At 43.0% G+C, this 27,920-nt stretch overlaps 1 protein-coding gene across 1 annotated transcript; it reads left to right on the top strand.

The window, feature by feature from the left end:
* On the top strand, positions 1–26,488 carry nol4la (nucleolar protein 4-like a). The gene is made up of 11 exons (XM_023415686.2): positions 1–649; positions 10,026–10,181; positions 12,660–12,771; positions 14,891–15,000; positions 17,746–17,887; positions 18,645–18,937; positions 19,030–19,215; positions 19,744–19,932; positions 20,055–20,174; positions 20,320–20,509; positions 21,291–26,488. Exons 1-11 carry the CDS (start codon positions 308–310, stop codon positions 21,506–21,508), a joined length of 2,058 nt encoding a protein of 685 aa, XP_023271454.1. The 5' UTR covers positions 1–307; the 3' UTR covers positions 21,509–26,488.
* The last annotated feature ends 1,432 nt before the right edge of the window (positions 26,489–27,920 follow it).

The following is a 27,920-nucleotide window of genomic DNA, read 5'->3' as shown; positions in this document are numbered from 1 at the left end:
GGAGATACCCGCTCAGCATAGGACAGCCCCCCTCTCTGCTCCTCGGCGGATGATGTGAGGAAGTGACATTTTTCACCGCTGCGGTTCGGGACAGCACTGCTCCTCTGCAAACAGGTGTGCTGCTGTCCGGGTCACTTTTACTGGGAAACCACGGGGAGGTAGCGTCCCAAAACCTGAACCAAGCCTCCAGGACGCGGGACAGCGGGGACCAGAGGAGGAAAATCAACCCTGTCAAGTCTGTTCTTTATTAGCCTGGGCTGTTTGAACGGGTTCAGACAGAGAGAGAGAGAGAGGGAGAGGGGGAGCGATGGCAACGAAAAAGGCGTGCGTGGATGCGCCCAAAAGGAGCCGGAGTCCGGTCGTGTTGGAGGCGGAGATGTTCAGTGAATTTCAGGACTGGTGTCTCCGGACTTATGGAGACTCCGGTAAAACAAAGACCGTCACCCGGCGAAAATATAACAAAATCATGCAGACACTGTTGCAGAACGACGAGTCGGATGGCGTTTATGTCGACAACAGCCACATCAACGCCAAATTCAAATTTTGGGTGAAGTCCAAAGGATTTCAGGTCGGGACCAACGTTTTGGGAGAGCACAACAAGAAAGGAGCCCCAGGGAAACCCGTCCTATATGTCCCGGTCAAGTCAACGGTAAAGTGTGTGTGTGTGTGTGTGTGCGTGTGTGTGTGCGTGTGTATGCGTGTGTGTGTGTGTGTGTGTGTGTGTGTGTGTGTGTGTGTGTGTGTGTGTGTGTGTGTGACAGAGAGAGAACGTGCGTGCAAACGCGCACGAGATGTCCCGTTGCCGCCTATAAGTTGTCATTATTTCTGGCTGCACACATGCATCTGTCACATGAATAAAATGACAACTTATAGTGTTTTATCGTCCCAGCTCGCCCTCGTCTTTCCTGATAAAGATTCACTTTGTCCACATCCCAACCAGAACAGCCCTACTCTCATCCCTTGCTGCCATAGCAACGCCGGTGCCTCCTGGCAATCGCAATTGTAAAAGGTAGGCTATCATGCATAGCCATCTCGCCAGTGAGGTTGAAGTCCTGTCAGCGGCACGCTGCCGGTTGCAAAGCACGAGATAATTGACTATTGACAACATTTTGTTTGAACCGTGCCGTTCGGGTCTCGTGGAGCCCGGTGTGGTGATGCTGTATGCGCGCGCGCGTGGATGCAACGGCATGTTCGTGGGTCGGGTATGTCAGGGTAGTCCGGTGTGCCCCTGGAGGGACTGCAGGCTATTAACGCCAAGTTAGAGGATGTCTGATCCACATTTCTACTGAGAAGCTCAGCGGGTTTGATTGTCAGCGATTCATCAAAGGACACGCGCCCTCACTGTCCCATGTAAACCGAGCAAAACGGACCGTGTCCGTTCTTCGGTAACATTTATTTTGCCTGCCTGTGAGAGAGCAAAGGCAGGCTTCCACAATACTCGAATATCTGGCCTTTTCAGAAAAATATCATGGTATCAGTCAGTCTGAGTGTTTGCACCCGACTTTTCATTGTCCTGGGCAGGATGCGGATCGCAGGCACTCGTTGCTCTGGCAACACCTGTGTAGTCCAGGATAGTCTGTCTCTGCTGCATTTTATTGTGTACGTTCCGTCATTAACCTCTACAAACCCGTTAAAGGCTGTCTTTGCAAGAGAAACAAATTCTAATTATTAAGTTAATTAAAAAATAATTTCTGCATTTGATAGAGAGAGGCAGCTGTGCGTAATTGGAGACCACGTGAGGGGCTGTGGCGGAAACAAAAGGGTCTGCCCGGGACTGATAGCGACAATACGCCCAGAGTTGTAGCGCTCAGACTTCACTTCTACATGTCTCTGGATGAGCGGATCTGATGCTCAGTAGTCGTGTCACCGCCACGTCCCGCTCTACATGACCGAGGCTGCAGGTGCATTATGGGTTAAACCACACATTCCTCTTTTGTAACGGAAGATAAACATGTTCATGATGAACTGTCAGCCAGTGCCCCAGCGGCTCTCCGTGCGTGCGCGTGCGCTTGTGCATGTCACTGTATGGTGTTTTGGGCCTGCTGTGCCAGAGAGGAGACAACCACCATTTTAAATAAGCGCCTTCAGGGAATAATCCCCCCCCCCCCAACTACCCGCCCTGCTGGGACAGAGTCTCTCTGGACCTCAAAGAGCAGAAAACACATTTTCTGTCAACAAACTAGAGGAGATATTGGCACTGATTAGAGACGGAATCTTTTGATTTCAGTTGAATAGAGTACGGCCCTCCACAGGTGTTATACCTGTGTGAAAGCACAATTTAGATTTAGGCCAAATGCCTTCACAAAAGTCTTGTAATCTCTACTCAATATTATGTTTCCCTCTGGACAAGAGGACAGGTGTGATCTGTCTCTGCAGGTGCAGATGGTGCCTGGAATGTGTTGATGATTAGCTTTTGTTTATGGTTCTTGTCATTTTCTTGTTGATATAAATTCTAAGACTTCCTCTTGTCAAATATACACTCAGTACACCTAGATAAAACTAATACAGTCCTGCATTAAATCCTCCCTTCAAGAAGCTTACAGTGTTCAGTTTTTATTGGATGTGACATTTATAGTGATTTTGGAGGATGTAGGTTGTGGTGCTGTTGAGCTGTATTGCATTATACAGAGGGGTACTTCTGTTATTCAGCCTAGCCTCACTGATATAAATGGGGTGGACAAAATAATAGAACCGCCTGTCCATATAATGCAATACAATTCAACAGCACTGCAAACTGCAGCCTCCAAAATGATCATAAAGTTGAATCAACACCTCTCTAAAACAGTTTCAACACAAACTGAACAGTATAACCTTCATGAAGGGAGGATTTATTGCAGGAGTGGTGTATTAGACTGCATTAGTTTCAGCTACATGAACGTAATAAACTGCCAACTGAGTGTATTCATCAATACAAGATTCTTCAGGCCAGCCTGATTTCTCTATGAGGCCCATCTAACAACTGCTGGGCTGAAATCATTCTCGGAGGCCGGGTTAAACCGCACCGGAGAGGCTGAGAGAAGCAAAGTCTTGCTGTAAAGGTGTAGCTTAGAGTTTACTGGAGAGGCGATGCTTTGTAGCTAATATCATAAGGCATGGGGAAACCTCCCCTTGACTCAGCTCCACTTGGGAAATTTAAACAACAAACAAAACATCAGCCAACATAAGCAGCTTCTAATGATGAGTCAGGCACCACAAATCAACCAATTTATATGCATGTGACTGTATTAGTAAACATGATTTTTGATTCAGCTTGTGTTCATGGGCTTTATAAATAGGCCGTCCTGGGCTGATAAAAAAGTGACACACACACAGGCAGACGTACAAACACGCACACACACACACACACACACACACACACACACACACACACACACACACACACACACACACACACACAATGGTCACTGCCTCCTCATACGGCTGCAGGGCCGGGGGCGTGTCTCTGGAGCTTCAGCATTGGAAGCCCCCGCTGCAGCTGCTCCCAGGGTGTGCCAAGTTTCTGTATGGGGGCAGGCTGGGTGGGGGTAGGGATGGATGGTGGCTGATGTGCAGACAGAGAAGGTCTCTTCTATGTGTCAGTGAAGCATACAAGGCGGCTTCAGTGTGTGGCGGGACAGAAAGACAGGGCACAGTAGCACAGACTCAGTGTAGTAGATGCTTCTTTTCAAGCCGGACACAGAATGATTTTCTTTCTGTGTTCTCTGTCCGTCTCTGTCCTCCTGCCCATGTTGTCTCGCCCTCTTTCTGCACAACTCAGAGCCCTCCCAGTGCTCAGAGAATCCAGCAGCCCTCAGTGTGGAGATGCAACCTCGTTTAGCTCTCATTATGTCCTGATTAGAGGACGCTACAGAGGAGGAGGGGAATAGGACCAGAAACAGACACAGAGATGCACCACAGAATTGCACACTACACAAGCACAAGCCCTTCCCCGAGACGAAGGGAGTCAGAGTGCAGCCAGTTTCAAAAGAGATGCTTAAACGCCCTGTGTGTTTCCTTACGGCTGACATGAGCATTGTACTGAAAAATTTGAAATACTGCGAGCTGTTGCTTTTAGTTGCCATGCCAACTGAAATCTGTAAATATCTCTGTTCGTCTCTCACAACTCGGTTTTGGTGGACATGCTCTGACACACACACACACACACACACACACACACACACACACACACACACACACACACACATGTCACAGTTCAGAAATACTTCACATGATGTTTGCGTGTGCTTATATCGTGCTTGCAGGGTGTGCTGTCACAAATTATGAATCTAATCGACATCAGCTTGTGTAATCCTTTATATCCTGTGTGATTTGTCTGAAGCCACTGTCTGACAAGTGTCCTGAAGCTGAAGCGATTAGTTGATCAACTGGGGCTGCAATTGATGATTATCAATAATATCGATCGATTAATCTGTCAATTAAAATGTCCGAAAATAGTGAAGATGCTCATCACAGTTTCTCAAAGCTGAAGGTATCTTCAAAAATGTCTTTTTTGTTTGACTAGCAGACCAAAGATTTTCAATTTACTATAGAAGACAAAGGACAACAGAAAAAAATACTTGAAATAATTTAATTAATTATTAAATAGTTGCAGATTATTTTCTGATCAACTAATCAATGAATTGACTACTTGTTTGATGTTTTTCTTTGTCATGTATGATGGTAGTGGACATCAGATAAAATAAGACATTTGGGCTCTGGGAAGTTACAATGGTGCTTTTTCACTATCTTCAGACATTTTACCAACAAAAGGATTAATCGATTAATCAGGAAAATAATTGGCCCGTTAATTGATAATGAAAAGGTTGAAGCCTTAAAGTGACAGGACGGGATAAAACAAAACACTGCTGCCACAGGGAGAGGCTGTCAGGATGGAGGATTCAATAATGTGATCAATTTACAAAATAAAGGTCTTCCTCGGGACGTCCTCTCCTCATGTTGAAATCAGAAACCACTGTTTCTCCTCTGTGTCTTGTAAAGTGGGTCCTAAATGTTTTCTTGCCTCACCATCAAATGGGAAGAGGAACATCATCATTATTATCTGATTAATTAGTCCACATTTCCCCTGAGAGCTTCTCTTTTGTGGAAGGTTCACAGAGTCAAAAGAATACTGGCCCTATTATTCAACAGCATTTGCATTAATGCTATTTCTGCATAGCCGATCTCCAGTGCTTTTGTCCGGCGTTTTTTGTGTCGTCTCTCTCTGGCAGCGCTTATTAGGGGCAACACATGGGCTCACACTCATGGGTTCAAACAGCAAATCATCACCGCCCCAAACAAGAATCACCTGGTTGTTCCTGCCACATTCGTCATCAGAGCGGCTGAGAAACGACCTGATCATGTGTGGTGGTGGTGAACGACTTGGTCTCATTCTCTGCTTAAAGGTGGAGACGTGTCGGTTTGAGGGTGCAGAGCACTTCTTTGTTAAGGAAGAGTCAAACTGAGATTCATACACAAATGAGTTTATGTCAATATATATTCAGTTCAGACGTTAAAACGTTGCCATGACTTACTGTAAATGGGTGACAAAATCCATATTGCACGTATGTGGGTAGTTTGTGCATGTGTGTGTGTGCTCATACAAAGAGGGGGTCGCTGATCGCATGCTCTGTGTTTCCTCCCTTCAGCACCCTCTCTGTTGCCATGGAGAGACCGTTCTTTGCTTTCCCATAGGAGGAGAAATTAACACCATTTTTAACTGGCCTGGGGGCCTCCCCCCTGTGTGGGAGATAGTCTGAGTTCTTCTCCACGCACACACGCACACACACACACACACACACACACACACACACACACACACACACATAGAGTCTTTAAGACGGCAATAATCTTCCTACCACACCTCTACTGTCATTTTTAATACCTTTGTAAGGCCAACATTTAACGAACTGGGACAGTATGATAATAGCCTGAAAGTGACGAAATGGACTCTGGGATGTGATGATGTATGTGCGAGTCATTTGCATACCATTTTGAGTCAGTGACTGGAACGTCAACAGTGCCAGTCTGCGGGGCCAGTGGGACTGTCTGTGTCTCCGGCTTGCTGGGATATTGGGGATGTCACACACTCTATCAAATAATGTTCATCATGGGAGCAGCCGAGAGAGAAGCACTCATACACACACACACACACACACACACACACACACACACACACACACACAGTGACACACAGTCACAGACGTCGGACAGAGGGGTAGAGCTGGGTGCACCTAATGTGGATTTAATGACAGAGCTTTATGAATTGAGGCCGAGAAGAGAAGATGATGGTTAAAAGAAAAGAAATAGAAGGGGACAGGGCTCTCATAAAAAACCTGGGGACATAGTGGAGGTAATAGACTCTTATTTTTGGTAGTATGGACCTTTACTTTGCACTGCCTTCTCCTTAGTGCACACACACACACACACACACACACACACACACACACACACACACACACACACACACACACACAGAAGAAACACAGGTCGTCCCATTTATGTGTCCATTTGCCAGCTGATAGATTTATAGAGGGAAGATGGGGCTTTAAAAGATGACCTGTTGTCACATCTGCAGTGAGATAATCTGAGTCATGAGTACTGTTGACACAGCCATCTTGGCGTGTGCACAAGCACAAGCACACACACACACACACATGTGCACACAGAGAGAGAGAAAGAGAGAGCGAGAAAGTACCTGAGCACACAGCATCACTGCTGCCACAACTTAAGCTACTTATTGTGCAGCCACCTCATTGAATAAAACACCATCTCCATCTTTATGCTGCACCTCGGCTCGACTTTAAAAGTTAAGCGCGAAGCTAAATGTTTGCTTTTTTGATTTTTGCATGTCACATTCATGTTTGTCCGTTCACCCATGGAGCTAATTTCTTGTGTGATGCATCTCTTCTATCTTTGCCGGCCTGTCTTTGTGACCCAGCTGCTTCCTCTGAACCCCCACCCCTCCAACTCCTCCTCCTCCTCCTGACCTGCCTGTGTGCAGGACTGCTCCTCTCTCCCCTCAGCGACTCTCTGCTACAGTGTGTGTGTGTGTGTGTGTGTGTGTGTGTGACTGCCAGCGGGGGTGGGGGCAGTCGACTCAACCCCTCCAGTCTCCTAGCAACAGAGCGGTTTGGTGCGGGACAGGGAGAGCGCGCAGAGGGGATGGGGGCTGGTTGTACAGTGGCTGGGGAGAGCAAAGTCCTACAGGATTAGAAAGATAGAGAGAAGGAGGAAAGGAGAAGAAGGAGGGTGAGAGTTTTGCAGTGTTGTTGGCGATTAGGGATGCTGACATGTCTCCTTTGCTCTTTAAAACGGCATGCTGCTGATGAGACCAAATATCTACAGTGCTATTCAACAGCTGTTCTCCTCTGAGATGTCGCTCTGCCTGGTAGACACGTACTGTACTTAAACACACATGCACACACAAATACACAGCATGTTGTGTTTAGAGGTGAATGTTTAACTCCCTGTTGGCTTGTGTCTGGAAACTAAAGAGCTTATCGGTGCAGGAGTGTCCAAGAAGGCCTTCAGGTAGCCAGACTGATGGTGGCTTGTGGAGGAAATGCAGTCTTGGCTGCAGCCTCTTAACTTAAGGAATATTTTTATTACGGCTGCAACTAATGAATACTTTCATCATGGATGGAAATGGTAAAGGGTTATCGCTATAATCATAAAACACAATCATTGTTTTATTTGACTAACAGTCCAAAATTCAGTTTCCCATCAGATATGACAATGAAAAGCATCAAATCCTCACATGAGAGAGACTTTACCCAGCAGGTGACTAAAACGATGAATCAATTGTCCAAATATTGCTGATTCATTTTTGACCAGTTGATTAATCAACTAATCGTTGCAGCTCTAAGTAGTATGCAAAAGTAAAGTTGTAACGGTTAGTTGATTAGTAATATAATCTGCAACTATTTTGAGCATTGATTCATCGTTTAAGTCCAAACGGTCTCGACTTTCAGATTCTCAAAGATGATGATTTCTGTTTGACTCTGTTTCATGTCACTGCAAACTGAACATCTTTGTGGTTTGGACTGCTGGTCGGACAAAACAAGACATTAGAAGACGTCACCCCTGGCTTAAGGAAACTGTGATGTACAATCATCTACTATCCTGATTGTCCATATTGTAAATCTGCTACATTTCTGCTAATGCACTACTAGCCTACCACATATTAGGCCTACTATATAATTATACGTATATGTACCAATGATTTTGGGGAGTTTTATCTTGGAGTCAAGAGTCGGACAGGGTGTTGTGATGCTGTACAGGTGAAATTTGTGATTTATGATATTTGGGCTATATAGATAAAATTGACATTTTTAGACCAAATGATTAATCAGTTTATCAACAAAATAATGTAGAGTGAAAATAATGCAGCCTTAAACAAATATTGGTTTTAGCAGAATTAGCCAAGCTTACCACCAGGTCTAACACTGGTTGACTACAATGTTATGTATGTGTTTCTATTCTTTCTGGTTGGATTCCAGATCAGTGAGATCCTTCCCAGCAGAATATCCAGTGTGTATGTTGGATATTTTGTTGGGGTAGAATTCAGTGGAGGATGCAGCAGCGGTGTGGGTGCACTGCACACCCCACAGTTGTATGAGATTATCTAAATCCAGCGTGAATGGACCTGACACCATTGTCCCAAGCAGCGGCAGCAGCAGTAGTGGCGGCAGCGGTGGTGATGTCACTGGGGGAATGATGATGATACCTCCAAGTGCGATAGATTACAGCTGTTATGATGAGGTGGAGGATCGCTATTATTTCATTTATTATCATTACATTTAGCCCATGCTGACAGGGGAGAGTGGCTAGTGAGAGAAAGAGGGAGAGAGGGAGGGAGAGGGCCGGATTAAAACAAACCCGCTCTGTGAGCTGGTTTTAGTTGCCATGGCAACGATCATTACCTCGCACTTGGGAGAGCAGGAGCAAGGAGAAAGAAGAGGAGGGGGGAAGAAAGAAAGAAAGAAAGAAAGAAAGAAAGAAGGACGGGACAGAGGAAGGGGATGGAGACATGGAGGCAGGAGAGAGGACGCAGTTGGGGGAAAAAGAGAAAATGAAATGTCAGATCCCAGGAACTGCACACAAATGTCAAGGAGAGGAGGGGGAAAAAGTGTTATTCCTCAATGCCGGGGGGGCAACTTTTTGAACTCAGGACCCTCCTCTCACTCAAACAAGAAAAGATCACTCCCTACCTAGAACCCAATCTCCAGAAAATGTCAGAGCATGTCTCATATCTGCGTGGAGGAGGTGGACTCTGAATAAAAAAGAAACCTAATTAAAAGCCCAAATCCATTTGTTCCATTTTATGCTTGCTGGGGCACTTTATGTTTAAAATATCAGCAGGTGCAGGAATATAACGATAAGATCTAGTGGGAAATGCACAGTGTTGACTGTTTTGTAAGGAGGGAATGAAGGAATTAAAGAGTTACTTGGAGAAAAAAGATGGAGGTAGAAAGGAAAGGAAAGCCCCATGTGGTGCTGTGGATGGAGGCTGTTGTCCTGGCGATCCCACTTCTATGGTGTGTCACATGACCCTTTGCCCAGCACACCTGCCCGAGAGAAATCAGCGGTAGTTTCTATGGCGACAGGGTCAGCAGTACGGGAGGCAGGATGGCTGCCAGAGGTGGTGGAAGGAGGGACTGCTGGTCTTGTACAGTGTCGGTGGTGGTGTTATTTTTAAACATGGCAGAGATGAGGTGATGGTTGCCGACCCAGCTGAGACTTCTCCACCTGACGGAGAAATTTGAACATTTACAGGAGGAGGGCTGAACAGAGGAAAGCAGGTTGTTTCACGATTTTTTTTTAAGTGCTGGTAAGGACACCTTGTGCAGTGTGTTTGAGTGTCTGCAGCCACATGACCCATGACTCATTTGCCTTTAAGATCCTGCTCACATCGCATGGATGCAGGAATCTGCATTTGCAGACATGATATCAGACATTCTCCACTGTAGATACAAATACAAACATGTCAGCTCTGTAAGTATGAGACGGGACAATCAACTGAACTCCAGTCTCTGTCTGTGTTTCAGTGTTCAGATGGGAATGCGGCCCAAGACAACTCCTCCCTGAAGCGTGTAGCTGTGGTTGAAGACTTCTTTGACATCATCTATGCCATGCATGTGGAGATGGGTGCCGACCCTGGCAGAGCACCCAAACATGCAGGCCAAAAGAAGACCTACAAAGCGGTGAGTAAATACAAGCAGGTACTTGCAGGTTGCAGCTAATTTGGCAAGCGTTGCTGCTTGTTGATATGGAGGATGTTGACAGTAAACATATTTTATTCCCTCTTGTCTCTTCCGCTCTGCCCATATCTACACCACTGGCAGAGCTGCTGGTAAAAAAGTGGCAAAGCAGAGAAGGTGGATAGTGGGCAAATCAAACCCAACAGGTGTAGGACAAAAAACAAAAGACAAGGAGAGGGCTACACACATCTTTTTTGTCTTACAAACAAAAAAACTGCCAGAAAAACATCAGCGTGAACAAAAAGCAGGCTATAGTCTACTTTACATACAGACAAACAAGAGTAAGAGTCTACAGCCACGCTAGCTGCTCTGTGAGGCTGTACTCAGGCACAGCAGTGCTTCAAGCTCAGTGCTAACATGCTCATAGTGTTGATGCTAACATGCTGATGTTTAGCAGGTATAATGTTTAGCATGTTCACTATCTGAGGTTAGTGTGTTAACATGCTAACATTTGCTAATTAACAGGGAGCAAAGTACAGCTGAGGCTGATGGGAATGTGATTGTGAGGTATTTGGTCACAAGTATTGGACAAGTTAAAATTTTGACCTGATGATGGTGGTAGATGAAAAATTGGAGAATCAACGAAGTCAATAGGATTCATTCTCTGGGGACCATGACAGTCTGTATAAAACGTCATGGGAATCCATCCAATAGATGTTGACATATTTTAGTCTGGACCAAAAGGGTTAACAGACCTGCTACCGCAATTAAAAATGACAGCTCCTGTAATTAGGAGATCACATGATTACACTCAAAGTATATTAGTATAGTATTATCTCAAAGTAATTTTTCTTCAATGCAAATAAAAAAACACATCCTGTCCCAAAGAAGCCCATATAGGACATACATATTTTAGCCACACTGGCAGCATGGCTCTAGAGATGGCAATGTCAGTTTGTCTGATGGTTGTTCCATCACTGAAATATCAACAACAACAACAACAACAACAACTACTTAATTGTTTGCCATGCGAATTTGTTCAGACATGTGTAGCTCCCACTAGAAATATCGCATATTATGTGATCTCCAAACTGTAGGTGCAGTCGTCATTTTTTGGTCCTTATGTATAGTGTAGTCTGCTTTTTGTTCACACGGGTGTTTACCTGACGGAGAGTTTGTGTCAGTGAAAACATTGTTTTGGGATCTTGACAATTTCAGTGTGCTGGCAGCATCTGCTTTTCAGAGGGTTTAAAAAAAAAAAAAAAAAATCCCAGTAGGATTATTTTATTTGAGAACATGGGGCCCAAAGTGAGTTCACTACTCTTTTAGGGGTCCCAAACTTGGAAGGGCCCCTGACTAAAGGTATATTCAACACCCAGAGAGTCTGTGAAAGACAGTAGGATACACATTAGCTCTGCCAACATAATGTGTCATTTTTAGCATCAGGAAGGGAACAACCAACCAGCTTTACCAGGAAAACAAAGTACTTCTAGTGCTCAAGCCACAGTTTTTTTTTGTCACATTATTGATGTTTCTGGAGCAAATGCAGCTGATGTTGCAAACCGTGGTGTGGTGTCGGGTCGGGTGTGGTGTCCCAACAAACCAAGAGGCTTTGTGTGCAGCTTCAAGGGTGCATCTATGTTGGGAGGCAGTGTTGGGGGGTTTAGCAGGACTTTGGTACCCCTCCTCTCTTCCCTCCCCCCCAGAATTAAAAAAAAAAAAAAAATCATACAGCCAATTCCTCCTGCCCTGTAGAGAGGTCCTGTCACGTCTCATAGTGTGTACCCTTTTGAGGAGGCAGCATCACTGGGGCAGGGCATAATATGGAACTGTCACTGTGGCCTTCTGGGAGGTGCACGCTCCTCTGGGTGGCCTTTCCCTCTCAGCTGCCTCAAGGGGCCATGAGGGGTGGGGATGGGGGGGTTGGAGGGGGGCAAAGGGGATGGGGAGCTCTGGCAGTGGTGGTGGTGGGCCAGTGGGGGGTGGGCACCCCTGCTGCCTCTCCATGGTCACGTGAAGGTCGCATTTTACAGGGAAACGCCAGAGGGGGTGAGGAGGGGAGGGTGGGATAGCAGTGGAGACAAACAGAGAAGGAAGGCTGAGCATGAGAGAGAGAGAGAGAGAGAGAGAGAGAGAGAGAGAGAGAGAGGTGCACATATGAGTCGACTGCACCTGAAAGAGCAGGAAGAGAAATGAAAACGGAAAAAGATGAAAAACGCTTTTGTTTTTAAGGTATCACAGCGGAAATATGCTGAGGGCTGGCGATAGAATTAGGCCACCCGAAAGCACGAGCGGTCGCCTAGAGGGAGGTTTCCTCCTCATGCCATGTCGAGATAACACATAATCACTGACCCCAAACTTTCACACGTGCATGGTACAATAAAAAAAAAAAAAAACACCTGCATGCAGTTTGAGTCTTTTTTTTTTAAAAAAATTTTATTACCATAACCCAGTCTCCTCTGCTCACTCCTCCCGGCACAGATAGCAGAGACCTACGCCTTCCTGCCCAGAGAGGCGGTGACTCGGTTCCTAATGAGCTGTGGAGAGTGTCAGAAGAGGATGCACATCAACCCCAGCACTGCAGAGTTCAAAGGTAATGGCACACATCTGACCTGTGGATAGCTCACTCATTCTGGAGACATCATTAACTGATATGCTATTTTTGAGATCAACCTTTAAGAGCGGATAGTGCTCAGATCCTGTGACATACTGACATGGAAAAGGCTTAATTACTATGTTGAAATGCATGCTGTGACGTTATAAACCAATCAGTGTGCTACTACAACAACCAGACATTGTTACCGTAGGAAATCATTTCATCATATCATTCATAGAAATGTTTGTTTTTTCACATGAGACAGAGGTAGGTGTTCAGTTTGGGACTGGCATCTGAATGACAGGCATGGTGAGTTCTCCGTTGTCCTGTCAGACATTAAATGTGAGCTGATATGATCTTAGGTGTTCGTACTTTGAAGAGTTTTTGAATCAATCCATCATTAATAAAACATATTGTATATATCCATCACCGACATGATGTAACAAAGACTCAAGAGGACCACATCTTTGGGATTTTAGAGCCACCAAATTGATCACAGAGTACCTCTAGTGGCCAATGTGGAAACTGCATTCAACCCTTAACCACATTGTTAGACCTCATGTGTTACATACAGTAGAGGCTATTGCTTGGATTTCAGCCTTTTGCAGGATGTTGCAGTAATTCTGCATCACTCAAAGAATTTTGAGCCAAGAATGAAAGCCAGTAAGAAAGCAACAAAAATGAATTATGTTGGTGTTGTATTTATTGGTGCAATACCCAGTTTTGATTCTAATCTTTACACTTGTAGTCAGTACAGAGCAGAGGTTTTCAAAGTGTGACGGAGAGCTGATGGACAGGTGCACGCTGGTGCAGGCAGGAAGTTCGTTATTCTTTGGCCCATTAGCGTAAAAAAATTGCGCTCCTTCTCTGAGACGCAGCTCGTTCAAATCGGAACACACAGACATGATAGACATGTTTTTTTGATTCAGTGTGACTTGTACTTTCCGAGGATACCATCACCTACGATGTCCATTGCGAATAAATGTCCATGAATCTCTTTACAAATCACAGAGAAAAGTCGCTCCTGCATATTATAACTGCAGAACTTGCTTCAGAATCTTCCAGATTTCAAGTTGTCTTCAAAGTAATCCAGAGATGTATGTATGCACAGCCATGGGTACACTGCAAACAGGAATTGATAATAGCTTATAGCTATTTTGGCATAATTTTGGTGGTGCTAATTAAACGTATGAGGTGAGGGGTTGGTGCAGTTGTATTGATTTTGCTTAATACAGTGCAAATGGGATTGCAATAAATGCCAGCTATCTTACTTAGTAATGTTCAGTGTTTGCTGATATTAGTTGCTTGTGCAGTGATGCAGTTAGATAGTTTCTGAGAATATCACGGTGTTGTTGTATAAAGTAAAAAGGTGTTTGTGACATTATTTACCACCTCACAGGTTCATAACTATTAGTAATCATAATAGAATCTGATCTGACTGAGTGTAAATTACAATTACAACATGACACAAGTATATCATCATCATTATTATTAGTTTTTAACATGAATCTGTTTACTTCTTAACTCTCCAGGTTGGTTTTGATGGGCCATAGCTAGCAGTGGTGGAAGAAAGTATTCAAATCACTTACTCAAGTAAAAGTGGTAAAAGTGGCAAGAGTTCACTGTAAAAACACTCCACACTGTACATATAATACTAAAAATAATATTGTGCATAATGGCCCTTGTCAGTGTTATATATTATTATTATATTAATAGATCATTATTATTAATGTATTATTTTTATATAAGTGGTAATAAATTGTATAGTTGGCCAAGTTGGACCTAGTTTTAACTATTTCATGTACATTTTGGTACTAAATTTATAATAAAGCATTATCTTTCATAAACTTTAAAATCTTACAAGTAAATCTCGAAAATTAACCAGTAACTACAGCTGTCAGTGTAAAGTGACATGAAATGGAAATACTCATGTAAAATGCTCGTACCTTGAAGACTTTTATTCCTGTTCCTCCTCAACTTTCAGTGATGTAGACATGATTCAATCAAGATTAGACATTAGACATTAAACCACCTTTGTTTATTCAGTCATTTGTTTTCAGACAATTGTTTTTCATAATTGGTGTGTTTTTTTTTTTTATGCTTTTCTTTTTGTCAGAAAATGACAGACCAACCTCTCTGGTCCCGGACCTCATTGATTACAACATGCCTCTTACTGCCACCTACCTGAAACAAATGAAACTGCAGTGCATGACTGCCACTGAAAGGGTAAGTGCCTCTTTCTCTGCAAGTTGGCAATGAGTGTTTGTGAAGCATGGGCATCAGTAAGAGGTGTCCTCATGGATTAATTTGGAGAATCTGTCACTGTTCAACGCTCCTTATTCACTGTAATTGTGTTTGAACTGTCTGCACAAGTCCTCTGCTTATTTTCTTTGGAGTCTCATCGTCAAGGCTGTAGGGAGGGTTGCTCTGTGCAGGCAGAAGAGGACATCTTTCCCCTTAACTTTTAATTCAGAATTAAACACTCAGAGTAGCCCCCCTGCTGGGAGGAGGAGGAGATCAGTGTGAAGTGAGGATTAGTAAAGCTTCTGCACAGAGTGACGTCACGTGTTGAGACCACTCCCATGTGTGGCTGTGACAGAAACACTCAGGAACCGCTGTCACTAAAGTGCAAGGAGCGGTACTTGATGATGATAATGTGGACCTCACTCACGCATAATTAGGATTATCCGGAACAATGACCCAGGTTGTGATTCGCGGGTGAGTACAAATTAACAAATGCTCAGATTGTTGGTCGCATCTGTTTGCAGACTGAGAATGAACAGACCAATAATTTAATAATTAACCGTCAGCCAGGGTTATCTCAGTGCTGTAGGAGACTTGTTGTAATTTGTTCCATATCTGTGCTGCACTGTTTTACAGTTCAAAGCAGCATCTGGTTGAAAAAAGTGCAGCACGTTTGTTCTGTTGACAAAGGCAGAGCAGAAGTAAATTTGTGACTCTGGTTTGTTTATCTAGTCTGTTGCAGTATCACAACTCATCTGTTTGCATGTTGTTTTGCAGAACTTTGGTGACTGTTGAAACAGACTACAACCTTGACTTTCTCTTTGGTAAAGAAACAAACTAGAATCATTATGTTCAAAGAAAAGGGTTGATGAAATTGATTTTCTATCCTTCTTTTTTTCACAAACACCCTTAGTGTTACACAGTTTTCTATAATCATTAAGTTTGGATACAGGCCTAGTTGTACAGACACCACTGTAACAGGGCTAAAACTAATGACCCTCGGTCCTCACAGGCCCAAGGTGGCGTCTGTAGATTACTTTGTCTCTTCGTATACACACTCAAAAACTTTTTGGGCGTTCTGCAGTTGAAGTCAACTGTGATGATTTATTGATATTTGTGATGCATATTGATTGTGCTGTCCCTTGGTTTTTACTGTGTTATGCTTATTGTCCTTATTGTTGAGTCATTTATTCATTCAACTCTATTTTAAAATATCAGAGTAATATGTGAGTGGTTGGTTCTTTGTAAACTGTATTGTGTAATGATCTAGGTCTCAGTTTTAAAAGAAGATCCTCCTACTTTATTAATTATCTATTTTCCTAAAGCATGGACATTAATGATGCTACATTTCCAACTACTTAGAAACTGTAAGTAGAGACTCTCTCTCTCTCTCTCTCTCTGTCTCTCTCTCTCTCTCTCTCTCTCTCTCTCTCTCTCTCTCTCTGTCTCTCTCTCTCTCTCTCTCTCTCTCTCTGTCTCTCTCTCTCTTTAATGCTACATGGCTCACTTGGTACCTAATAGAGCTGTCACTGAGCATTTTGGTCCTCCTCAAACCCTTTACAGAGGGATGGATGCATATTCCCTGGAGTTTAGGCCTATTTGTGTGCTCATGTGGGGAGCAATGAGATGTAATTCTGCTCCGCTCCCATCACACAGTCGTAGTCTTTCCTCTTCTGACTGAAATGCCAGCTGACACATGACGGTGTGCTGCATGGAGGCCGGAGAGAAATCATCGTCCATGTTAGCTTAAAGTAAACTGGCCTCTGTGAAGCTTAGCACTGGTCTGAAATGTGGTTGTGGCTTTTAGCAGATAGAGAATTATATTGAGTTTCGAGCCAAAGCTCAGCACAGCCTTTGAATAGTTTGTGAGATTATGCAGTTCTCCTTTGCTAATCCGTACCACCCGTGGTTTACTCATATTTGTGTTACGCTACAACAAGCATCTTTAGGGTCTCTACGTAACAGGGTTAAAAATAGCAGTGCTCCAAGAAATGTATTACTTAACAGGGAGGCTCCTGTATTTCCTCATATGTCATTGCTGCCAGACTTCAGTGGGTTTTATGAAGCGTTAAATAAAAAAAATCTGCATTGTCACATTTTTTCCATCCTTATATGTACATTGGGTTGCTGAACAGCTCCTTCTGTCCACACTGTCCTCAGAATTCAAAGAAATTTCAATGTGAGTTCAGCTGAAGCTAATATGAGACTCTCTGTTTGTGTCCCTCGGCCACAGCTCAATCATATAATACTGTCTGTGAAGGCACAAAGTGGGAATTTCATCCTAGAAACACAGTATCTTTGGAAGATACCCACTTGATTGTCAAACACAAGCTGCTGAAGCCTCAATTTGAACTTAAAAATGCTTTTTTTTTACCCTGAGCAAGCTGCTGTGTGGGATTTGTTCCCCATCACTTTGCAGCCATAATGGACAGCAGGAACATTTCCACTGACCAATACCACTTCCAGTGTGCATAAGGGCATGTCATTATCATTTTAAGATAAACTTTAAAATGTGGAAACTCTCCTTTAACAGTAGTAGTAGAGATTCAAAGAGACACGATGAAAGTCTCATGTTTCTCCCTCTGTCCCTCTCAGGGACGAAGTTGGAAGTTAAAAAAAAAGAAGTGTGATGATATTTCTCCTGATCCTCAGCCGTCCGCTCCATCTGCCCGTTCACTTTTCATTCCTCGTCTAACTGCCTCCCTCTCTCCCGCTGTTTCTCTTCAGGATGACAGTTCGGTGAGCAGCGAGGACATGAACAGCACTGAGCCCACATGGGTCGCAGCTGAGCAGCCCCCAGTGCCTGAGCCCAGTCCACCTAACGGAGAGCGAGTCAGCAACCCAGCAACCACCATTAAAGAAGAGGATGGTAGGACATCACTGACTGCAGCTGCATTACTCTGGATCTTATTTGTTTTTAGTTTTATTCACATCTGGAATTTGAAGGTATACTCGTTCAATAGGGAGGGTGCAGGAGGGTGTTGTGCAGGAAACAGCTTGCCCTGTTCTTAGTGGACTAATCCAAATAAATCCACTCTTACAGGGGGTGGGACACCACCACAACCCCAATCCTTTGTGCACCCCTCTCTCTCAGGGTACAGGGCTTAGAGAAGTAGGACAAAGGCCTATATTAACCTTCACAGATTAGACACCACTATAGAAAAGGTTGAAAATGGGCCACATCATTGAAAAGGAGAATTACTCTGTTCCACTGAACAGAGGTGTGTACATGACAAATGTAGAAATCATCATGTGAAATCAGTACATGGCCGTAAACTGGGTTAAAAAGCTATAATTTGCACACACCAGGGAGTGGAGGCTCCCTTCCCCCATCAGTCCCTCATCCTCATCCTCATTTCTTTCTCTCTTCACTGTTAAAACTCCAAAGATTCCCCCCTTTGACTCTTAACTTTTATTTATCTTGACAGTTGACCCCAATACCCACTTCCTTAACTGAGGCAGGAAGTTCCCTCCCCCTGTGGAAACACACCCACTCTGTTGTTGGACAGAAATAGTGCCTATCGTAGTAAACAAACCCACATTAATGCTCCTTGGTGCTGATGACAAACATCCGCACAGCTCTTCTGCATCCTCACCCTGCTCTCTTGTTCCCGCCCCTCTGCCAGATGACGATTCTTCGGAGAGCGGCAGTGCCAACGGGCTGCCGGCCCTGACCTCCCCAGACGTGCTGGCTGTGGGTGGGAACCCCCCAGATGGTGGGGCCACTTACGGGGAGGTGACAGAGAACGGTTTAGGCGCTCCCCTGGACTTCAGCACCACCTCGTCCTCGTCCTCCTCGGAGGATCAGCAGCCGGTCAATCTGAGCGACAGACTGCTGCCCGCGGGGAGCTCGCCGCCAAACTCCTACCCCGCAGAGCCCAACAGGAAGTACCCCATCAAAACAGAGTACACCAACAAGGTGAGCACACAAACTTGATTTGATAACTTTATGTTTAAGCATCTGTATAAAATATAATAGCGATATTTGTGTTTGTCTCTGTGTCGATCTAGTCCCCTCCTTACAGCTCAGGAAGTTATGACTCTGTGAAAACTGAACTGAGCATGAGCGCAGAGGACTTGACCTCTGGTCGGGCACAGATAATTGACGACGACGATGATGAGCATGACGACCACGATGACAGTGACAAGATCAATGATGCTGAGGGTATGGACCCTGAGAGACTTAAAGCCTTCAATGTAAGTAACCAGTCTGACTGTTGTATTATATTCATACACAGTTAATACAGCAAAGTGCTCGCGTGCTGTTGAATGTCTGCCTGTTGTTGAATTATATGTATTTTTTATTATGTGTAGATGTTATTTTATACTTACAAATATTAAAGATGAGAAAAAAAATGATCACATCTGAACTTAATAAAGTCAACATTAACTATTTATTCTGTTAAAACCACAATCTGTTCATTTTTGAATCTAATGGAAACCAATATAGCAGCAGAGGTTGTAAACATGGGTGAATAAGCAAAGATTAGAAATATTGTCCTGCATATGAGCAATGACTCTATTTTCATTGCTCCTGTTTTCATCACATCCCCCTCCCTCTTGATCCTCTCTTCTTCCACTCTACCTCTAATGCTCCCCCATCCCCTGCCTTCCCTTTGCTCTCTTTTGTTTTCAACTCTCACACCCCTCTCTCTCGCACCCCCCCCTCCATTTTTCTGCTCTACATCCTCTCTCTCTCCCCTCCCCCCTCTCTGTCTCTGTCAGATGTTTGTGCGTCTGTTCGTGGATGAGAATCTGGACCGCATGGTACCCATCTCCAAACAGCCCAAGGAGAAGATCCAGGCCATCATCGAGTCCTGTAGCCGCCAGTTCCCAGAGTTCCAGGAGCGCTCCCGCAAGCGCATCCGCACCTACCTCAAATCCTGTCGCCGCATGAAAAAAGGCGGTTTTGAGGTACAAAGCACCCCCCAGCTAAAATATTGTCTGTTTGAATCCAGCATACACTCATGAATGTAAAAAAAAATCAGTGTTTCATGTTCATAATGTGCAAAAATCTCACTGACCCCTGCTGCCAGATACGACCAACACCTCCTCACCTCACCTCTGCCATGGCTGAGAACATCCTCGCTGCTGCCTGCGAGAGCGAAACCCGAAATGCTGCCAAGAGGATGCGGCTCGATGTCTACCAAGCGACGGTAAATGTCTTGGCAGTTGGTGTTTGTGAATGTGCCCAGCAGGGATTTGGAAATGTGCTAGTATGGCTATGCGTCATTAACGCCAAACTGCACAACATAAATTACAATATTCTGCCCAAACTGAAAACATTTAATTTTCTCGTAGGATGAGCCAGCCTCTGTTGACAAGCCCAACGCGAGGGACCCGGCCCCCGTGGCCCCGACTGCGTTCTCCATTTCTAGCGCAGCTTTTGCCCAGGACCAGCTCTACACCAATGGAGGCCTCAACTACAACCTGCGGGGATATGGGACAGTTGGCAGCAACCAGCAGAACTCAGGTGCTGCACAAACCAATGGTGAGGAGCTTTTATGAGTCCAGCTCGACCAGATAATGTGGCTCACAAAGACATGCCAAAGCTGTGTTTGCACAAATTATAAAAACACATAATTTCCCATCCACCTGAAGAGCTATACCAGTTTTTATTTGTGCTGTGTGTGTGTGTGTGTGTGTTTATCTTTCGAGATGTCCATGTCATTTTTTCTACCATTTAGGAACTGGGTTTTTTTTTTTGTGTGTGTTGCTCACAGCATTAAAAATCATTGCATTTAAAAAAATTAACAGCAACATGCCTTTGAAGAGATAATGCCCCTGTTTGTCTGGATAATCCACAGAACACACTGTTTTCAAAAAGACTATTTCCTCAGTAGAAAGTATTTCCAGGGAAAGCTGTTCATAGTGATGTTGGTGGATTATCCAAAATAACAGGGCAATTGTTTCTGGAAAGAGTTGTCGCTGTGTAATTTTTAGAAACACTATGACATGGCTCTAGGGATGGAAATGTCAGTATGTTGGTTGCGTCCAACATTATTTTATTCATGGGTCCCAGAAGATGAATCCTACAGACTTTGATGAGCTTTCCTCTAGCGCCACCGTGAGGTTCACATTTGTGGTTTTGCCATGAAAGTTTGTACAGACATCCATGTTGCCCAGAAACTGCATCCTAACGACTAAAGTGATCTCCTGACTTTTCCTCCAGCGCCATCAACAGATCAAAATTTCCAAAATGTGTCTCTAAAACTGGTTTCCTATGTCATGTTCCCTGATGTATTCTTAATCCATCTCGTTTGTGTCCACAGGTCCCACAGATCTGAGTATGAAGTCCGTCGGCCCGAACTCCTCCTCCTCCAGCTCCAACAGTCACGGTCAGGGAGGTGGCGGCGGTGGAGCTTCGGCCCAGCTGAGCCCTCCGGAGGTCACGGCGGTGAGGCAGCTCATCGCAGGGTACCGGGAGTCTGCGGCCTTCCTGCTCCGCTCAGCAGATGAGCTGGAAAACCTGATCCTGCAGCAGAACTGAGTCCGAGCCAAACCGTGCCAAGACCCTCTCCCAGCCTGTCCTTCTCTATCGCTCTCAGTCACACACATTTGGGCAGACTTTCATATACAAAGACAGAAATGTACACGAGTGATACTACAGCGCACAGTGGGTCCTGTAGGTATGCTACCCTTACTTATTCCCACATGTTTATGTATTCGGACAGGCCAGAACATATCACAGGCTGAAAAATGTTTATTTATGCATTTGGTTCACTTTGACCTTAGTGCCCTGTTATCTGTAGCCATTCATCCCATTCAGTTCCTTTTACCACCTCAACCTCCATTCGTCTCAGGAAGCGATGATCTATGTGAAAAAATGAATCTGCATTGGTACACAGGGGGAGTACCAGAGGTGTTAAATTAGCTGTGACCATAACGCCAAATTGGCTCGTTTGTGCAGATTTTTGGACAAATTAATAGTGAAATAGCAGTGATTTAGTGTCAGTACCTTGTTTCTATTTTTACACAGATGTAAAATATGCTGTGTGGTGGCATGATTTGATTGGGTTGTCTGAATCGAGTCATTTCTCAATGATAACCCCTCCTCCAATTTCATCTCTGTTTCATGTAACATTTGGAGCGGTGATTCGTTGACGTCCATTTGTTGAACCACTGCTAAATCCACTGACCTCAACAGATTCTGTACGATGTGCAAAAAAACAGTAGAGAAAAAAATTGACACTTTGACAGTTTTCAACTGTAAACTTGGACCAACAGATCAGACAAGTCGTGTGGTGAAATCTATACCTCGGTCCTGCTCTGTTGGAGTGGTTTCCAGATTTTTAGACCCGTGGTTACTAAAAGACAAAGACTCATTACCCAAGGTGACTTTATATTCAGTTACTTTATGAATATTTCTATCACGGACAATTTCTCATTACTTAAAAAGAAGGAGGCTTTTAAGAAGCCTTGGTATGCAAATTGAGGTCACAGACACCTGTCAGGGACAAAAAGCAGATTTAGACTCTTGGTTTTTAACCAGTGCTTCTGGAAAAAAGTGGAAAAGGGTGCAATATTGAAGATAATCAGTAATGGTGTGCTTACTGAAATGACTTGCTGAAGGCGTTTTTAAGGCATTTTAAGAGGGGAATACCTTACCACAGCCCCCCGCCTGCTGTTACTGTCAAGTTGTTAAAAAAAAGAAAAAAAAGAAATGATATCCCATGCAGCATTGTAGCCAATTTCAATGTTGTTGTTTGTTGTGAGTACTGATCTTTATTGCTAACCTCATAACTGAGGCACTTTCATGTATCGGGATCAGTCATCCGTAGTGATAAAAAGGAAATGGGACCTGGCAGAAAAATGAGACTTAAATGTTGCACGTCTTTTTTTTTACTTTAAAGTGATTTGGGGTCATTTTGTGAAGGAATTGTTCTGTGAGTTTTCTTGAGTTGAAAGTGCACATAGCGTTCACATGCATCCATTACTGACAGTCAGATGAATGCAAGTGGTGTAACCCTAACGTCCATATGGCTTTACCGGATGCAGCGTGAGTGTGTTGGCTGCTCAGACAAAACAAAGTCCTCCGTCGTCCGTCCGTCAGTGCGTCTGTATCATCCCCTCTGACCTCAGCCGCCTCCCTCCCATCTCCACCTCTCTCGTGAAAACACACCGTCTGAAAACACACTGTCTGAAAAGAAGCAAGAGACAATCTTTGAAAAAGATGTAATCGCATCATAGTTTACTCTCCCAGCTTTCTGCTATGGTGCGTTTGTGTGTGTGTGTGTGTGTGTGTGTGTGTGTGTGTGTGTGTGTGTGTGTGTGTGTGTGTGTGTGTGAGAATGTGTGTGTGCGTGTGTGGTCTGAGGGCACACAAAGAGTACTCAAAGCAGATCTAGAGCACAGTCTCACAACAGACACTTTTAATGGTGAGTCACTCGGCACAAAAACACTTGTGTAAGTGTGTGTATGTGGTGTTTTTTTTTTGTTTGTTGTTGTTGTTGTTTCTAATCTGTTTTTTTTTTTGTTGATGTAAGTGTTGGTAGTGGCAGTATGTTGATTTTCTGTTTGTGTATAAGTGGAGTGACCCAGTTTGTACAACATCAACCTGTGAAGATTTAATTCAGTCGGCTGAAACATTCCAAACAAGGACAATGACTCTTCAAGCAGCCAAATGTGGCTCGCACCTTATTGATCTGTCAAAGTTTAGAGAGATATATTTCTGTATTTATCACAAATCTATCATATTTATCATGAATCAGTCTATTTCAGCGTCATTCATAATTTTCCTCACCGCCATCAGGCTGGTCTTACATCAGTGTTGGATTTACATCTTATTGACATATCGTGATTGGGCTGCATCACATTTACATTTAATTCTATTATCTATTGCAAGTTTGGAAGCACTTTATAGCTCAGGATTAAGGTAACATAACACAGTGATATGAGTGTGTCTTTACCTCATTTGGAATATCAGCTTCAGTTCAAACACATTAGGAACTGATTATAACAAAGGACAATTTGACACGACTCACAATCAGAAGCAGTTTTCTCTCTGCTTTATTGATGACTATAACTAATATCAAACAGCTCCTTTTTGGAAACTGTGTCGGAGCTCAGTTTGAACTTATCGGTTTGCATGGTCCACGTGGGGGATGTTTCATAAAGGAGCTCCAGAGAAAGGCAGGGTTTATTGTGAAAAGCCTGTCTTGAATTAGCCTAACAAACTGAACCAGGATTGATCTGTTTCATAAAGCTGGTCTGCTTTAGTTCATGAGTGGCAAAAAAGATATTCATTAATAATAATAACAGGTTTAGTTTCTTCCTATGAGGCTGCAGCCAAAGTTGTTCATCAGCTTTGTTTTAATTGCAGTGTAGTACTAGATAACTGTGTTTCAGAAAAAAAACATATGAGCTCAAATTTCAATGATGCATTTAAATGCATCCCATGTCAATATGCGATGTGAATTTGACATGTGCTGCAAACTGACTCGTGTTCACATGGCAGCAGTAAAGAGGAACCTTTGAGAGAACACTGTGTTTCAGTCTGACAGATTCTGTCTGTAACACTGAGGTGACCGGAAAACTTACCCGACCAGGACCAGGTTAGTCTGGAGGGACCGGGCTATGTCCTGGTTCAGATTTAAGCTGATCCTTTAAGAAGCAGAATTTCCTGTGAGGCCTGGTTTAAGCTGGCGGATCTTGTTTTATGAAACACCCCTCTGGACTCAAACGGACGTAATCATAGATGTACGTGGGACCTGAGTCCTCACACATGTCTTCCTCGTCTCCTTCAACCTGCTCGTTTGTTACTGTGGCCATAGCAGAACCTCTGCACTTCATGTCGAACTCAGTGACGCCATGTTGAATCTTGTCCCATTTTCAAAAAAACAAACACCTGCTTGCAGATTTGTATTCTGTCTTAAAGTCTACGCTGAGCAACATTTTAGCTGTTTGGTGGAGTTACTGTGATCAACAACAACCAATTGTTGTCATGTTGTTGTTGTTGTTGTTGTTTTTGTTTTGTTTTGTTTTGTTTTGTTTTGTTTTTCTTCTTACAAATGCCCAATGGATTTTCTCTTTGTATTGACTGGACAATGTAATCTATTGGTGTTGATTAAAAATGCCCTGGTAGCTTGTGGATTGCTAAAGTGGTCAGATAAATGTACTGTATAGCTGTACAAAGAGTGATAAAAGATGTTTTAAACCTTTTTTTCTGTGGGTACAGCACTGTTTTAAAAAAAAAATATCAAAGTGGTTTTAGCCCTTGCCTGTTTTAACTTATCATTTGGTGGTGGTCTGTATTACTTCTATTGTTATTTATATTATTTCGATTGTTGCCTCTCCTGCACTGATAAGAGACTGTAGCTCTGTGCAGGGGGTTGTACTGTAAACCTGTGTGAAGCTTTGTATTTTTCCCCTCTGGTTTTGGACTCAGTGAAAGTGTGATGTTTACATGTACAGTTTTTCAGAATACTGTTCTTTTTTTTTTTGCGTCTTATTCAGGCTAATTTTTTCCCCCTCACCTATACCCCTAATCTGTGTACATTTACCCAGATATTTTCCTTTTTGTTGTTTCATTGCATCAAGTGTAGATGTGACCTCTTTGACTACTTGGTCATGGTCAGAGTGTGCCGTGACAACTGGTTGTGGTCGGCTCTGTGTTGTGGTGGCTTCCAAGCATTTTAATCTTAAGTAAAAGGGAGCTTCACAACTTCTCAAAGTGGACCAGAAAAGATTATTAAGGATCAAGACGACTTTAATCAGCTGTTTTAAAATACTATTGTGGCCTAAATGGAGAACGGGGTGGGTGTAGGTACATTTATTATACTACATTAAGTGCTCATAATCTTTTAATATCCCGGCCGTGTTGTCAGGGAAAACTCCTTGTCCTTAACCTGACTGGTACCCTGAAAGGTACACTTTGACCTGTTGTAATATCTCCTCGGTAACATAAAAGCCATTCCCCTCTCCTGGCCTTTTTAAGGGGAACCCATAAACCTCAGGAAATACTGAATCTCCAAGTTTAGTTTTTATCCACTGATTTCTTCTGAAATGGGATTTACGTCTCTAACGAAAACCATTAACATTTATATGAGATGTCTATTGTTTTGTACATTTATCATTGTGATTTAAAAGTGGAGCTTTTTCCAGTACCTGTGACTTAATATTTTGATTTTTTTTTGGAGTGTTTATAGGTATGGATATTTATTATTATATGTGAAACTACAAAAAGACAAAAGAAAAGGTTGAACCTGTTTCATTTGTATGTTTCATGCAAAACTGTCCAGGTGAGATTCTCTCTGCCTCTTACATATCACTAATGAGGGACTTGTGTTTGTTTGGAAATAGCGCTTTTTCAGTGTTGCATCAACGCTATGACAAAAAAAACAAAAACAAAAAAAAAACAAAACAAAAAAAAAAAACACCAGTGGTTTACCAACAGCAGAGTTGCAAAGCTCTCCTCTTCTCCTGAGATGTCAGTAATTGAATAAAATAGTGCGATGAGCTATCAAACTGAGACCTCCCTTGTAGTTTTCATTTTTTCTTTTATTTCTGCAAACGTCAGTCTCAAGAACACGCAGGTGTCTCTGCAACATATTTACTGGATCATTAGAGGGCAGCAGAGTCACAGAAAGCAGCGATGGAAGTTATGACTGTCACCAGGGTGCAGACATACAGACATGCTGACACACACACACTCATACTTACACACACTGCTGTTAATCTTATAATACGTATGTGCTGAATGATAATAAATGAGAAAAGTACAACACTCTCCTCATTATCTGGGGAAATTAGAAATCTGCTTCTTCTTCCAGTGGTAAAAAGCAACAATGTATGTTTACTCAAGTACTTTACTTTAATTTCAGCTACTTGTCCTTTACTTTTGTTTCCATTTAATTCTACTTTATATGCTATACCATTTACTCCACTACGTTTATCTAAGAGCTTTAGTTACTTGAGATTTTCCATTCAAGAAATATTATGATCTAATAAAATATGATGCATTGTTATAGATTAAACATCCTAACAGTAGGCTATATAAAATAGTTAAAATTGGTAGAGCTGCAATGATTAGTTGATTCATCCATTAAACAAACAACAGAAAATTAAAATCTTTTTGATAGTGAATTGACTTTTCTTTGTCTTAACATCATGATAAATATTTTGGACTGATGGTCAGACAAAACAAAACATTTAAAGACGTCATCTTCGGCTCAGAAATAGTGATCATGGTAACTTTTCACTTTTTTCCTGATGCTTTATAAAGTAAATGATAAGTCGAGAAAATAATTGTCAAATAAATCATTGACAAATACAATCTTAAGTTACAGCCCTAAGAATATGCTTCTCCTCTGCTACAACATTAAAATACCATTTACACATTAATGCTTCAATAATAATAGGCATCAAGATCTAATAGTGTAACTCATTTTTTAACATCATGAGTACTTTAAATACCTAAATGTTGCTGCTGTAATAGTATTTTAAATGCAGGACTTTTATTTGTAATGGAGTTAACATTTGCTGATTAGCACTAAACACAACAAGGTCATTATTTTTTTCAGGTTTGTTGTTATAAATTAAACTATTTTGTCCTCATGGTGGCGCTCGAACACTTAGGGATCACCAAAGTGATTCTTATTCATATAATTGTTGTTTACCACAAATTTAATGATCCATTTTATTATTTGGGTTAATAAAAACTGATGCATGACCTCTAATGTTTTTTATGGTACTCTTCTCTAGTCTCATCTGGTCTAATCTGGTCTCGTCTGGTCTAGTGTTACCGTATTTTGCACAGTTTATCATTTGAACCTGGTGGTGAAGTAATGTTGTTGTCAACTTCTTTGACTCATGCAGGTCTGGCAAGATTCACAGGTGGTTTGATAAACAGAATATCGTGTGAAAATGGACAGTGTGTTCCACCAGACCAAAAGTAAATATTC

The sequence above is a fragment of the Seriola lalandi genome, unplaced genomic scaffold (genome assembly GCF_002814215.2).
Source record: "Seriola lalandi dorsalis isolate HSWRI2012SDOR001 ecotype SW California unplaced genomic scaffold, Sedor1 jcf7180002054554, whole genome shotgun sequence".
In the NCBI taxonomy this organism is placed as follows: Eukaryota; Metazoa; Chordata; class Actinopteri; order Carangiformes; family Carangidae; genus Seriola; species Seriola lalandi.
This window is presented reverse-complemented; position numbering and strand designations above follow the sequence as displayed.

What these genes read in the sequence shown, in the direction of transcription:
- nol4la (XM_023415686.2), top strand. Translation starts at nt 308, where the DNA reads ATGGCAACGAAAAAGGCGTGCGTGGATGCGCCCAAAAGGAGCCGGAGT. An exon ending in AAACAGAGTACACCAACAAG is followed by an intron (nt 18,938 to 19,029) that starts GTGAGCACACAA and finishes GTGTCGATCTAG; the next exon opens with TCCCCTCCTTACAGCTCAGG. An exon ending in TGAAAAAAGGCGGTTTTGAG is followed by an intron (nt 19,933 to 20,054) that starts GTACAAAGCACC and finishes CCCTGCTGCCAG; the next exon opens with ATACGACCAACACCTCCTCA.